This window comes from Pecten maximus, chromosome 8 (genome assembly GCF_902652985.1).
Source record: "Pecten maximus chromosome 8, xPecMax1.1, whole genome shotgun sequence".
NCBI classification, from domain to species: Eukaryota; Metazoa; Mollusca; class Bivalvia; order Pectinida; family Pectinidae; genus Pecten; species Pecten maximus.
This window is the reverse complement of record NC_047022.1, coordinates 15,030,604-15,044,390: the sequence shown is the minus strand read 5'-3', so window position 1 is coordinate 15,044,390 and position 13,787 is coordinate 15,030,604. Positions and strand designations below refer to the sequence as shown.

The 13,787-nt window shown below is 36.0% G+C and overlaps 1 protein-coding gene across 1 annotated transcript in view; it reads left to right on the top strand.

Annotated features, from left to right (window-relative positions):
• The first annotated feature begins 1,435 nt into the window (after positions 1-1,435).
• Positions 1,436-13,787, top strand: part of LOC117333014 — a 61,099-nt gene continuing 48,747 nt past the window's right edge. Inside the window, exon 1 of the mRNA XM_033892124.1 lies at positions 1,436-1,678. Within this exon, the coding sequence (XP_033748015.1) occupies positions 1,624-1,678 (55 nt within the window). The 5' untranslated portion in view covers positions 1,436-1,623. The remainder of the gene's footprint in view (positions 1,679-13,787) is intronic.

The window sequence follows — 13,787 nt, the reverse complement described above, 5'->3', positions numbered from 1 at the left end:
CGACCCCCTCACTGTATGGCGCGCATGACAACTACGCCACCTACAAGTACACAATATCAAAATTTTAAAACATCCACAAGTTTAATAGTGTGTATATTCGTAAGGACATGCGACCGCAGTGTGAATTTGCAATTATCAGAATTAAATTAATTTCCTGTAATCAATATTCAGTATACCAAACGTACATGCGTACAGTTGCTTTAATGTACAGAATAGCACGGTTAGTCATATTGTTGACATGAAGGCGTCTGGTTACCAAATATTCCATAAATGCTACACACAATTTCGATTTCGATTGATGAAATGTGAAAGAACACACCGGATTAGAATGTCTTGTACATTTTGAAAATCTTCTTGGCTTGTTCCATTAGAAAAACAATCCTCAAACAAAAACAAACGAGCACCCAAGCAATCACTTTATTATCAAAACAATATATGATGTGCGTATTGTATCAATCAACAATCATTCAAAATCACAATTTGTACTTCGCTGTATGATTGCGACATACCACTTCAGAGGAGGTATCCTGTTTATATAGATATAGTAGACGGACCTCCACTCCAGTTAGATTTTATTAAGGGAGAGGAGACAGTTAGACTTCATACGTGTAGACGATGTTGCTCATGTGATTTGAAACATTCCTGACTATATATTTCTGATAAGATCTAGGCCCGGGATGACGTTGGAAACTTCTCAATGGGCTTAACCAGGCAGGCTGTGTGTTACATATAGTAGCCTAACCAAGTTCCATGTATATACATGGACACGTGGGAGACACAACGCACGTGAGATCGTGGAGAACTAGTAGTAGTGCTGGCACCAGTTGGCGGGATCCATCAGAATTAAGTGGGCGGTTAACAACGCGAATACAAAAATGATTTTGTACTCAAATTCTCATTAACATCATTCGGAACATAACGTCACGATTGCCAAAGACTAAAAGTCAACAATGAAAGGCATAAAAAAACCAAATTTTATCAATATCAATTTGTGATTAAATTACGGTAACATAGGGACAGTGAAGTAGAATCACCAACCATGGACGACTGACCATTGGTATTTAGATCCTAAAGGATACACCATTGTAAAGTTCTCTATGGAATTTCGGAACTGTTATTAATATATATATTGTATCGTGTCCAGACAGTGAGCTTTCAAAATTATTTACCATTTGTGTATGGACAACATAAAAACATCAGCTGATATTAATCAATTGTTTTTTCCATCAGTCTACAGTTTATATGACGACTTTTTGCCAGCAGAGATATATACCTAATGCTTGTTTTGTCAGGGTTATATCAGAAAAGAGAGAATGGTTGAACTGAATGGATAATGTAAATATTTTGTATATATTTACAATACTCTATCGTTTGTAGAATAGAGATTTAATCTATTGTTAGTGGTGAGAACACCGTGGAGGTTGACATTGTCGATAAGGACTCTCGAATACCCGTCGGTTACTTGTCTATTATGTTTGAGTAAGAAAGCTGGTGGGCAGACTCAGCGTTGTAGCAATCACCAGACCAGCTTTACCGGGCGATCGTAAGCAAGGGTGTATCCGCGGTGTCTATCAGACTCGTGTGCCTCTCAGACCAGGACATCTCCCTAACACAGAAACTAACATGGAGAAACGTTATAGTGTGTGTGTTTTAGTAATCGTTGGCTGTATTCTCGGAGGTAAGTCTCATTTTTCATATTTTGCAGATAGAGTTCACAAGTTCACTGTCTATTCACAGAAAAGGTCACCTTAACAAGTTTGTCAGTCGTTTTAAATGTCCGCAAGTACGACAAGCCTCCGTATCGGGGACAGTGACAGAATACGGTGTGTAAACGTAAACTTCTGTAACAAACATCTATGAGTATATAACTCACATAGAAATACCCATGTACGTATTTGTTACTTTGTACATACAGTGTAACTATCACGCGACAGTAGTCTTTCATGATTTTGTTTTGGTATGAAACTAAAACAGCTATAGGTTAATTTAGGGTAAAATAACAGTAAAGTATACCTAAAATTAATGTATGTTTCCGATGACAAAAACTTAGCATCTTAAACAATAAATCTTTTGTTCCTTCCGTGTCAACACAATTTCGGTTGTATTCTATGGTTATCGTTTGAGCTAAAAAAACCCAATAGGTGTCAAAGCTTGAAACCCACTCCTTGCTGTTCTTAATGAAAAACACATGTAGAATAGTTTATGGAGTTTTTAAAACATGATTCTCTACTTAGAGACAGCACATCTAGTGTTTTAACGAGTGGACATGGGCCATATCTTGCAGATCATCGCGTGTTGGTAGAGTCATCTGGAGGCTTTGTCCGGCACTAATTATGCACCAACCATTCATCACACTAACCTAAAAATCAATATTTGTTGGAGCTGAACGAAGGGGATCTCTTTTGATCCCCGATTTGGTTTACATCTGCTCCGCATCTAGGTCAGCGTTTAGCCGCTGGTGACTTAGATCACTGGGAGGCGTGTGTCAACTGGGGGGAACAATTGAGGGGGCATAGCTAAGGCACACGAGGTCACCCTATTTACATAGAGTAAAAGGACGTGGCCAGTTACTTCACCATGTTTATTTACATTAGTCCGGACAATGTTTGTATTGGACATGGAAGGTGAATACAAACGTCCACCTGACCTATATATTTTATAAGAAAAACATGGGTACTAAGTAACAATGTAACATTTCAATAAGGTTAGTCGATAAAGTTGACTGGTAACCTTAGTTTAATGACTATATATAAACTATTACTGCATATTGTAAGCAGTAAACATCATTTGCAATAGAATATTCGAAGTAAATATTTATACTTTACACTTGTTTTTCAGTAACCATGATTTTACTGAACAATGCTTGCCATTAACATTGTTAACAGTACGCTGTTTTCAGTAAGGCTGTTTGTTCGCTGTAAGAATCTACTGCATTATTTCAACAGTGATACAATGATCACAGTAAGTGTGGTGTACCGTACAATGATCACAGTAAGTGTGGTTTACAGTATAATGATCACAGTACGTGTGATTTACTGTACAATGATCACAGTAAGTGTGGTTTACTGTACAATGATCACAGTAAGTGTGGTGTACTGTATAATGATCACAGTAAGTGTGGTTTAATGTATAATGATCACAGTAAGTGTGGTTTACTGTACAATGATCACAGTAAGTGTGGTGTACTGTACAATGATCACAGTAAGTGTGGTTTACAGTACAATGATCACAGTAAGTGTGGTTTACCGTACAATGATCACAGTAAGTATGTTTTACTGTACAATGATCACAGTAAGTGTAGTTTACTGTACAATGATTACAGTAACTGTGGTTTACTGTACAATGATCACAGTAAGTATGGTTTACTGTACAATGATCACAGTAAGCGTGATTTACTGTATAATGATCACAGTAAGTTTGGTTAACAGTACAATGATCACAGTAAGTGTGGTTTACTGTATAATGATCACAGAAAGTGTGGTTTACCGTACAATGATCACAGTAAGTGTGGTTTACCGTACAATGATCACAGTAAGTATGTTTTACTGTACAATGATCACATTAAGTGTGGTTTATTGTACAATGATTACAGTAAGTGTGGTTTACCGTACAATGATCACAGTAAGTATGTTTTACTGTACAATGATCACAGTAAGTGTAGTTTACTGTACAATGATTACAGTAACTGTGGTTTACTGTACAATGATCACAGTAAGTATGGTTTACTGTACAATGATCACAGTAACTGTGGTTTACTGTACAATGATTACAGTAACTGTGGTTTACTGTACAATGATCACAGTAAGTATGGTTTACTGTACAATGATCACAGTAAGTGTAGTTTACTGTACAATGATTACAGTAACTGTGGTTTACTGTACAATGATCACAGTAAGTATGGTTTACTGTACAATGATCACAGTAAGTGTGGTTTACTGTACAATGATCACAGTAACTGTGGTTTACTGTACAATGATCACAGTAAGTGTGGTTTACTGTACAATGATCACAGTAAGTGTAGTTTACTGTACAATGATCACAGTAAGTGTGGTTTACTGTACAATGATCACAGTAAGTGTGGTTTACTGTACAATGATCACAGTATGTGTGGTTTACTGTACAATGATCATAGTAAGTGTGGTTTACTGTATAATGATCACAGTAAGTGTGGTTTACCGTACAATGATCATAGTAAGTGTGGTTTAAAATACAATGATCACAGCAAGTGTGGTTTACTGTACAATGATCACAGTAAGTGTGGTTTACCGTATACTGATCATAGTAAGTGTGGTTTACTGTATAATGATCACAGTAAGTGTGGTTTACCGTATACTGATCACAGTAAGTGTGGTTTACTGTATAATGATCACAGTAAGTGTGGTTTACCGTATACTGATCGTAGTAAGTGTGGTTTACTGTATAATGATCACAGCAAGTGTGGTTTACCGTATACTGATCACAGTAAGTGTGGTTTACTGTACAATGATTACAGTAACTGTTGTTTACCGTATACTGATCATAGTAAGTGTGGTTTACCGTATACTGATCACAGTAAGTGTGGTTTACTGTACAATGATTACAGTAACTGTGGTTTACTGAACAATGATCACAGTAAGTGTGGTTTACCGTATACTAATCATAGTACAATGTAAGTGTGGTTTACCGTATACTGATCATAGTAAGTGTGGTTTACCGTATACTGATCATAGTAAGTGTGGTTTACCGTACAATGATCACAGTAAGTGTGGTTTGATGCAAAATGATCACAGAAGTGGGGTTTACTGTATAATGATCACAGTAAGTGTGGTTTACCGTACAATGATCAGAGTAAGTGTGGTTTACTGTACAATATTTATAGTAAGTGTGGTTTACTGTACAATGATAATAGTAAGTGTGGTTTACTGTACAATGATCACAGTAAGTGTGGTTTACTGTACAATGATCACAGTAAGTGTGATTTACTGTACAATGATCACAGTAAGTGTGGTTTACCGTACAATGATCAGAGTAAGTGTGGTTTACTGTACAATATTTATAGTAAGTGTGGTTTACTGTACAATGATAATAGTAAGTGTGGTTTACTGTACAATGATCACAGTAAGTGTGGTTTACTGTACAATGATCACAGTAAGTGTGATTTACTGTACAATGATCACAGTAAGTGTGGTTTACTGTACAATGATCACAGTAAGTGTGGTTTACTGTACAATGATTACAGTAAGTGTAGTTTACTGTACAATGATCACAGTAAGTGTGGTTTACAATACAATGATCACAGCAAGTGTGGTTTACTGTACAATGATCACAGTAAGTGTGGTTTACCGTATACTGATCATAGTAAGTGTGGTTTACTGTATAATGATCACAGTAAGTGTGGTTTACCGTATACTGATCACAGTAAGTGTGGTTTACTGTATAATGATCACAGTAAGTGTGGTTTACCGTATACTGATCACAGTAAGTGTGGTTTACTGTACAATGATTACAGTAACTGTTGTTTACCGTATACTGATCATAGTAAGTGTGGTTTACCGTATACTGATCACAGTAAGTGTGGTTTACTGTACAATGATTACAGTAACTGTGGTTTACTGAACAATGATCACAGTAAGTGTGGTTTACCGTATACTAATCATAGTACAATGTAAGTGTGGTTTACCGTATACTGATCATAGTAAGTGTGGTTTACCGTATACTGATCATAGTAAGTGTGGTTTACCGTACAATGATCACAGTAAGTGTGGTTTGATGCAAAATGATCACAGAAGTGGGGTTTACTGTATAATGATCACAGTAAGTGTGGTTTACCGTACAATGATCAGAGTAAGTGTGGTTTACTGTACAATATTTATAGTAAGTGTGGTTTACTGTACAATGATAATAGTAAGTGTGGTTTACTGTACAATGATCACAGTAAGTGTGGTTTACTGTACAATGATCACAGTAAGTGTGATTTACTGTACAATGATCACAGTAAGTGTGGTTTACCGTACAATGATCAGAGTAAGTGTGGTTTACTGTACAATATTTACAGTAAGTGTGGTTTACTGTACAATGATAATAGTAAGTGTGGTTTACTGTACAATGATCACAGTAAGTGTGGTTTACTGTACAATGATCACAGTAAGTGTGGTTTACTGTACAATGATCACAGTAAGTGTGATTTACTGTACAATGATCACAGTAAGTATGGTTTACTGTATAATGATCACAGTAAGTGTAGTTTACTATACAATGATCACAGTAAGTGTGGTTTACTGTACAATGATCACAGTAAGTATGTTTTACTGTACAATGATCACAGTAAGTGTGGTTTACTATACAATGATTACAGTAACTGTGGTTTATTGTACAATGATCACAGTAAGTGTGGTTTACTGTATAATGATCACAGTAAGTGTGGTTTACTGTATAATGATCACAGTAAGTGTGGTTTACTGTACCATGATCACAGTAAGTGTGGTTTACTGTACAATTATCACAGTAAGTGTGGTTTACTGTACAATTATCATAGTAAGTGTGATTTACTGTACAATGGTCACAGTAAGTTGCTTACCGTACAATGATCACAGTAAGTTGCTTACCGTACAATGATCACAGTAAGTGTGGTTTACTGTACAATGATTACAGTAAGTATGGTTTACTGTACAATGATCACAGTAAGTGTAGTTTACTGTACAATGATCACAGTAAGTGTAGTTTACTGTACAATGATCACAGTAAGTGTGGTTTAATGTACAATGATCACAGTAAGTGTGGTTTACTGTACCATGATCACAGTAAGTGTGGTTTACTGTACAATGATCACATTAAGTGTGGTTTATTGTACAATGATCACAGTACGTGTGGTTTACTGTACCATGATCACAGTAAGTGTAGTTTACTGTACAATGATTACAGTTTGGTTTACTGTACAATGATCACTGTAAGTGTGGTTTACTGTACAATGATTACAGTAAGTGTGGTTTACTGTACAATGATCACAGTAAGTGTAGTTTACTGTACAATGATTACAGTTTGGTTTACTGTACAATGATTACAGTAAGTGTGGTTTACTGTACAATGATCACAGTAAGTGTAGTTTACTGTACAATGATTACAGTTTGGTTTACTGTACAATGATCATAGTAAGTGTAGTTTACTGTACAATGATCACAGTAAGTGTGGTTTACTGTACAATGATTACAGTAAGTGTGATTTACTGTACAATGATTACAGTAACTGTGGTTTACTGTACAATGATCACAGTAAGTGTGGTTTACTGTTCAATGATCACAGGAAGTGTGCTTTACTGTACCATGATCACAGTAGGTATGGTTTATTGTACAATGATCACAGTAAGTGTGATTTACTGTAGAATGATCACAGTAATTGTGGTTTACTGTATAATGATCACAGTAAGTGTGGTTTACTGTACAATGATCACAGTAAGTGTGGTGTACTGTATAATGATCACAGTAAGTGTGGTTTACTGTACAATGATCACAGTATGTGTGATTTACTGTAGAATGATAACAGTAAGTGTGGTTTACTGTACAATGATCATAGTAAGTGTGGTTTACTGTATAATGATCACAGTAAGTGTGGTTTACTGTACAATGATCACAGTAAGTATGTTTTACTGTACAATGATCACAGTAAGCGTGATTTACTGTATAATGATCATAGTAAGTGTGGTTTACCGTACAATGATCACAGTAAGTGTGGTTTGATGCAAAATGATCACAGAAGTGGGGTTTACTGTATAATGATCACAGTAAGTGTGGTTTACCGTACAATGATCAGAGTAAGTGTGGTTTACTGTACAATATTTATAGTAAGTGTGGTTTACTGTACAATGATAATAGTAAGTGTGGTTTACTGTACAATGATCACAGTAAGTGTAGTTTACTATACAATGATCACAGTAAGTGTGGTTTACTGTACAATGATCACAGTAAGTATGTTTTACTGTACAATGATCACAGTAAGTGTGGTTTACTATACAATGATTACAGTAACTGTGGTTTATTGTACAATGATCACAGTAAGTGTGGTTTACTGTATAATGATCACAGTAAGTGTGGTTTACTGTATAATGATCACAGTGAGTGTGGTTTACTGTACCATGATCACAGTAAGTGTGGTTTACTGTACAATTATCACAGTAAGTGTGGTTTACTGTACAATTATCATAGTAAGTGTGATTTACTGTACAATGGTCACAGTAAGTTGCTTACCGTACAATGATCACAGTAAGTTGCTTACCGTACAATGATCACAGTAAGTGTGGTTTACTGTACAATGATTACAGTAAGTATGGTTTACTGTACAATGATCACAGTAAGTGTAGTTTACTGTACAATGATCATAGTAAGTGTAGTTTACTGTACAATGATCACAGTAAGTGTGGTTTAATGTACAATGATCACAGTAAGTGTGGTTTACTGTACCATGATCACAGTAAGTGTGGTTTACTGTACAATGATCACAGTAAGTATGGTTTACAGTACAATGATCACAGTATGTGTGGTTTACTGTACAATGATCACATTAAGTGTGGTTTATTGTACAATGATCACAGTACGTGTGGTTTACTGTACCATGATCACAGTAAGTGTAGTTTACTGTACAATGATTACAGTTTGGTTTACTGTACAATGATCACTGTAAGTGTGGTTTACTGTACAATGATTACAGTAAGTGTGGTTTACTGTACAATGATCACAGTAAGTGTAGTTTACTGTACAATGATTACAGTTTGGTTTACTGTACAATGATTACAGTAAGTGTGGTTTACTGTACAATGATCACAGTAAGTGTAGTTTACTGTACAATGATTACAGTTTGGTTTACTGTACAATGATCATAGTAAGTGTAGTTTACTGTACAATGATCACAGTAAGTGTGGTTTACTGTACAATGATTACAGTAAGTGTGATTTACTGTACAATGATTACAGTAACTGTGGTTTACTGTAGAATGATCACAGTAAGTGTGGTTTACTGTTCAATGATCACAGGAAGTGTGGTTTACTGTACCATGATCACAGTAAGTATGGTTTATTGTACAATGATCACAGTAAGTGTGATTTACTGTAGAATGATCACAGTAATTGTGGTTTACTGTATAATGATCACAGTAAGTGTGGTTTACTGTACAATGATCACAGTAAGTGTGGTGTACTGTACAATGATCATAGTATGTGTGATTTACTGTAGAATGATCACAGTAATTGTGGTTTACTGTATAATGATCACAGTATGTGTGATTTACTGTAGAATGATAACAGTAAGTGTGGTTTACTGTACAATGATCATAGTATGTGTGATTTACTGTAGAATGATCACAGTAAGTGTAGTTTACTGTACAATGATCACAGTAAGTGTGGTTTACTGTACAATGATCACAGTAAGTGTGGTGTACTGTATAATGATCACAGTAAGTGTGGTTTACTGTACAATGATCATAGTAAGTGTGGTTTACTGTATAATGATCACAGTAAGTGTGGTTTACTGTACAATGATCATAGTAAGTGTGGTTTACTGTATAATGATCACAGTAAGTGTGGTTTACTGTACAATGATCACAGTAAGTATGTTTTACTGTACAATGATCACTGTAAGTGTGGTGCACTGTATTATGATCACAGTTAGTGTGGTTTACCGTATAATGATCACAGTAAGTGTGGTGTACTGTATTATGATCACAGTAAGTGTGGTTTACTGTACAATGATCACAGTAAGTGTAGTGTACTGTATTATGATCACAGTTAGTGTAGTTTACTGTACAATGATCACAGTAAGTATGGTTTACTGTACAATGATCACAGTTAGTGTGGTTTACTGTATAATGATTACAGTTTAATAATACATTGATGACTGGAAGTATTTTGTACTACACAATGATCACAGATATTGTTGTTTATTTAGTGTACGCTCTATACAGTAAGAGTGTTCAGCCGTACAGCGATTGTATTAAGTGCGATTTACTGTGCTATACTTTGCTTTACAATGATCACAGAAAGTGATATACACAATATACTGTATACATATCTCTGAATGCGATTTTTGGTGCAAAATGTAGGGAGCAAGTGAGCTTTACTATAAAATCGGCTAAGTTAGCGTCTTTCAATGTGTGCAGCAAATGTAAACGATGCTCACTTTAAACGGGGTTTACTGTTCTATGTTCACGTTTGGAGTTTGAAATACATAAGCTGAATTTTACGGAGAGCTTGTAACCATTCCACTATTCTCAATTTAGCTTTTAACCATTCTTCCATATAAGCTCAGCCCCAGTATATGCCACGTGTATCAGATGCTTATATAAAAGGTAGATATCTGGGTCGGTTATATATACTATAGTGGTCACGGGTCAAAAAATAGCGCGTTCGGGGTAAAGTTATATTTAAATTTAAATGGATAGATGTTAAACTATTGGAATGGTTACACAACATGATCGGATTACGTAAATGACCTCGTCTGATCATGCAGAACTATGTGAACATGCACGCTACTCATCTGTATATATATACCTGTACGTACTTTTAGTGTGCTCAGCGAGAGTCATCATATATCTGTTCAACCATATGGTTCTGTCGCTAAAACAACTTAATCCTAAGTTCACTGCTGAAATAGCGTGTGACAGGAATGTTGTACCCGAGAGGTTAATACAAAACCTTTATCATTAACATTAGCTCGTACATACCTGAGGAAGGTAGGCTGAGAACATTCAACTCTTAACGCGCCTATTAGCATGTACATTCTTAATGTAAACTCCGTGATAACAACGGGATTCGTGTGTACAATTCTCATACTGAATATGGACGCTACATATCAAAATGATACCTATTCTCGTAGGCTCATTTCTCACAAATATATTTTATTTCAACATTTAGCTCTACAATATTCTCTACAAAATATAATAAAAAAAACCATGCGAGAAACATGTGAAGCATGCGTCGTAGTAAAATACATGAAATACATTTGTATACAGTTCACCAGTAACTGACAGAGAAACGTAAAAACAACATCAGCAAATGAACTTTCCGGAATCATTCCTCAAAGTCAGACGTATATTGTTTATATCCATGAACATGACCTTATGACCCTAGCATATAATCACGTGACCTACGTATTTTACGTCATGGCGTATGAATATATACAAGAAAATTTTGTTATTAACTAGCTTTTATATTTCCTTAAAGCAATGTACCTGTCTGATGTTGATAAATTTCTGTTATATAGATAGCATATAGCAAACCGCAGACTTAGCTTACATTTAAGACAAAGTTTAAAACTTCGAACAAATATTACAATACGACTTATCCTGAAGTATAAGATTAGTGTCTGTTGAAGGGTTTGCTCAGTTTACGATTATACGAGATGAAGACATATATTGACACTACCTTGTTGCATGGGACCCTTGCCTACCGTAAAACTGTTCCAGCCAATATGTCAATGGATGTCATTCATATTTTTTATCAACTCTCGGAAACGCAGGTCGATACAAAATAACTGGTGGGAAATCGCTTATTGTCTTCCGTTGAACGAGAATTTGATTTTAACTCAATTATGTGCAGAAGGTAAAATCAAATTGAATTTTAAACCGGCAATAATTCAGTTCAGTGTTTGAAATAAACGACCGTTAAATAAAGTACTTTATGATTTAAAACGAGTTTTACAGCTGCATTTAACTTCGTTCAAGAATAGATTGATTGCATTGGTTGAAATAATAGATGAAACGATTTGCCTTGAACTCTAGCAGTTACAGTGAACGCAACTAAACTCCAGCAACGAGGGTGCAGGTTGTTACTGTAGAATGAGCGAAAATAAACTGCAGCTCTGAGATTGAAGGTTGTTACCGTATAATTAGCGTAATTTAGCGACAATAAACTCTAGCGCCTACAGTAAAGGTTGTTACTACAGAATTAGCGACAATAAACTCTAGCGCCCAGAGTAAAGGTTGTTACTACAGAATTAGCGACAATAAACTCTAGCGCCCAGGGTAAAGGTTGTTACTTCAGAATTAGCGACAATAAACTCTAGCGCCCAGAGTAAAGGTTGTTACTACAGAATTAGCGACAATAAACTCTAGCGCCCAGAGTAAAGGTTGTTACTACAGAATTAGCGACAATAAACTCTAGCGCCTAGAGTAAAGGTTGTTACTTCAGAATTAGCGACAATAAACTCTAGCGCCCAGAGTAAAGGTTGTTACTACAGAATTAGCGACAATAAATCTAGCGCCCAGAGTAAAGGTTTTTACTTCAGAATTAGCGACAATAAACTCTAGCGCCCAGAGTAAAGGTTGTTACTTCAGAATTGCGAAAATAAACTCCAGCACCCAAAGTAAAGGTTCTGCAGTATTAGCAAAAATAAAAAGACAAATACGTTATATTGTCTTTGCTCTTGTTTATACAGTGAACGCAAATTAATAATAGTGCATTTGGGGTTTCAAGTAGTTATAGAGAGAGAACATAACGTCTAAGGTTCATGGTCCTTGAGCATTGTGCATACACGTCGCTCAGAATGGTCTGGAACGAACATATCTAGGTTGGTTATGTTGGAAATGAGCAATTTTACCATTTTGCAAAATCATAGAATGATAGACCCGACTCGGCTAGTTGACAGATTTTGACTGCTATTTGTAACACATGTAGTTTATTTTGATTGTCTTGTATTGTCAAATTGTTTTCCTGTCATGAAAAGCTGGGTATCTCGTGTACTTAATACAGTTACGTGTCTGTCATGCTCACCGAGATTCTGCCGCTGGAAGAGACGCAATCTCTCTCCCAGCGTCCTCTGATAGCAACTGATAATTGTGGTGGACCTCTAGAGGAAGTAATTGACAAGACTCGAATGTCTTTACAAAATAGATATAACATATTGTCAGGGAAATCTTACGTCGATAAACCAATTAGCTATGTTGTTAGGCCGAATGAATTATTCATCTCATGACAGAATACCCTGTAACAGGGACAGTCTATTCTGTGTGAAAGTTCACCCAACATCAATAAGTATAACACCTAAAAACCTTAACAACGATCGGCAATGTACATCTGCCGTATCGGCGGAGCCCATGCATATTCAATGACGACTGCTGGCTGGAATTATCGTCAGATCAAGGGTTAATTCTTTCTCTGGGACAGGCTATACCTTAGACCGTTTTTATAAGATTATACCTGCATTATGGAGTTACATTCATTCAATAAACCTGTGTTACATAACCTTAATTGTATTTCCTCATTATGAAGATTTCTTGGGTTCCTTTGTAGTTTAGTAGATTTTAGAAAACGTCCTTTTCCTCCTCCTCTGCGCTGGTTTTTCTTCTTCTTTTTTTACACCTTTTTTTTTCTTTTTTTTTTCATATGCTCTTTGATGAAATGTAAATGTAAGATTTGGAAAAATCACCAATGATCGAGCGAAAGTTGAAGTTAAATGAGTGTGGGTGAGATTTCCTACAAAATATGACACTCTTGAAAACACTTCAGTTCAATACCTAATTCTAGTTTACATGTAGCAGAACTGGACTGGGCAGAGTGTCGGTGGCAAGGTAGCTCAAAAACATGTAGTTTGGGCGTAGAGTTCGGAGGTCCTGGGTTCGAATCCCGGTCTGGTCGCTGCATTTTCCCTCTCCTGTTACATGCAAAACGCTTTGTCTTCGGTTAATGTACAGTATACCCGAACTCACCGTGAACCTGAATTCAGCCGAAGGACCACGGCATACAATGTATGTAGGGTACTACCCAAACACCACGTGAGCCTTATTTGACCATATTTGGCTGTGTTTTTGGCATATCTGGCTGTGAT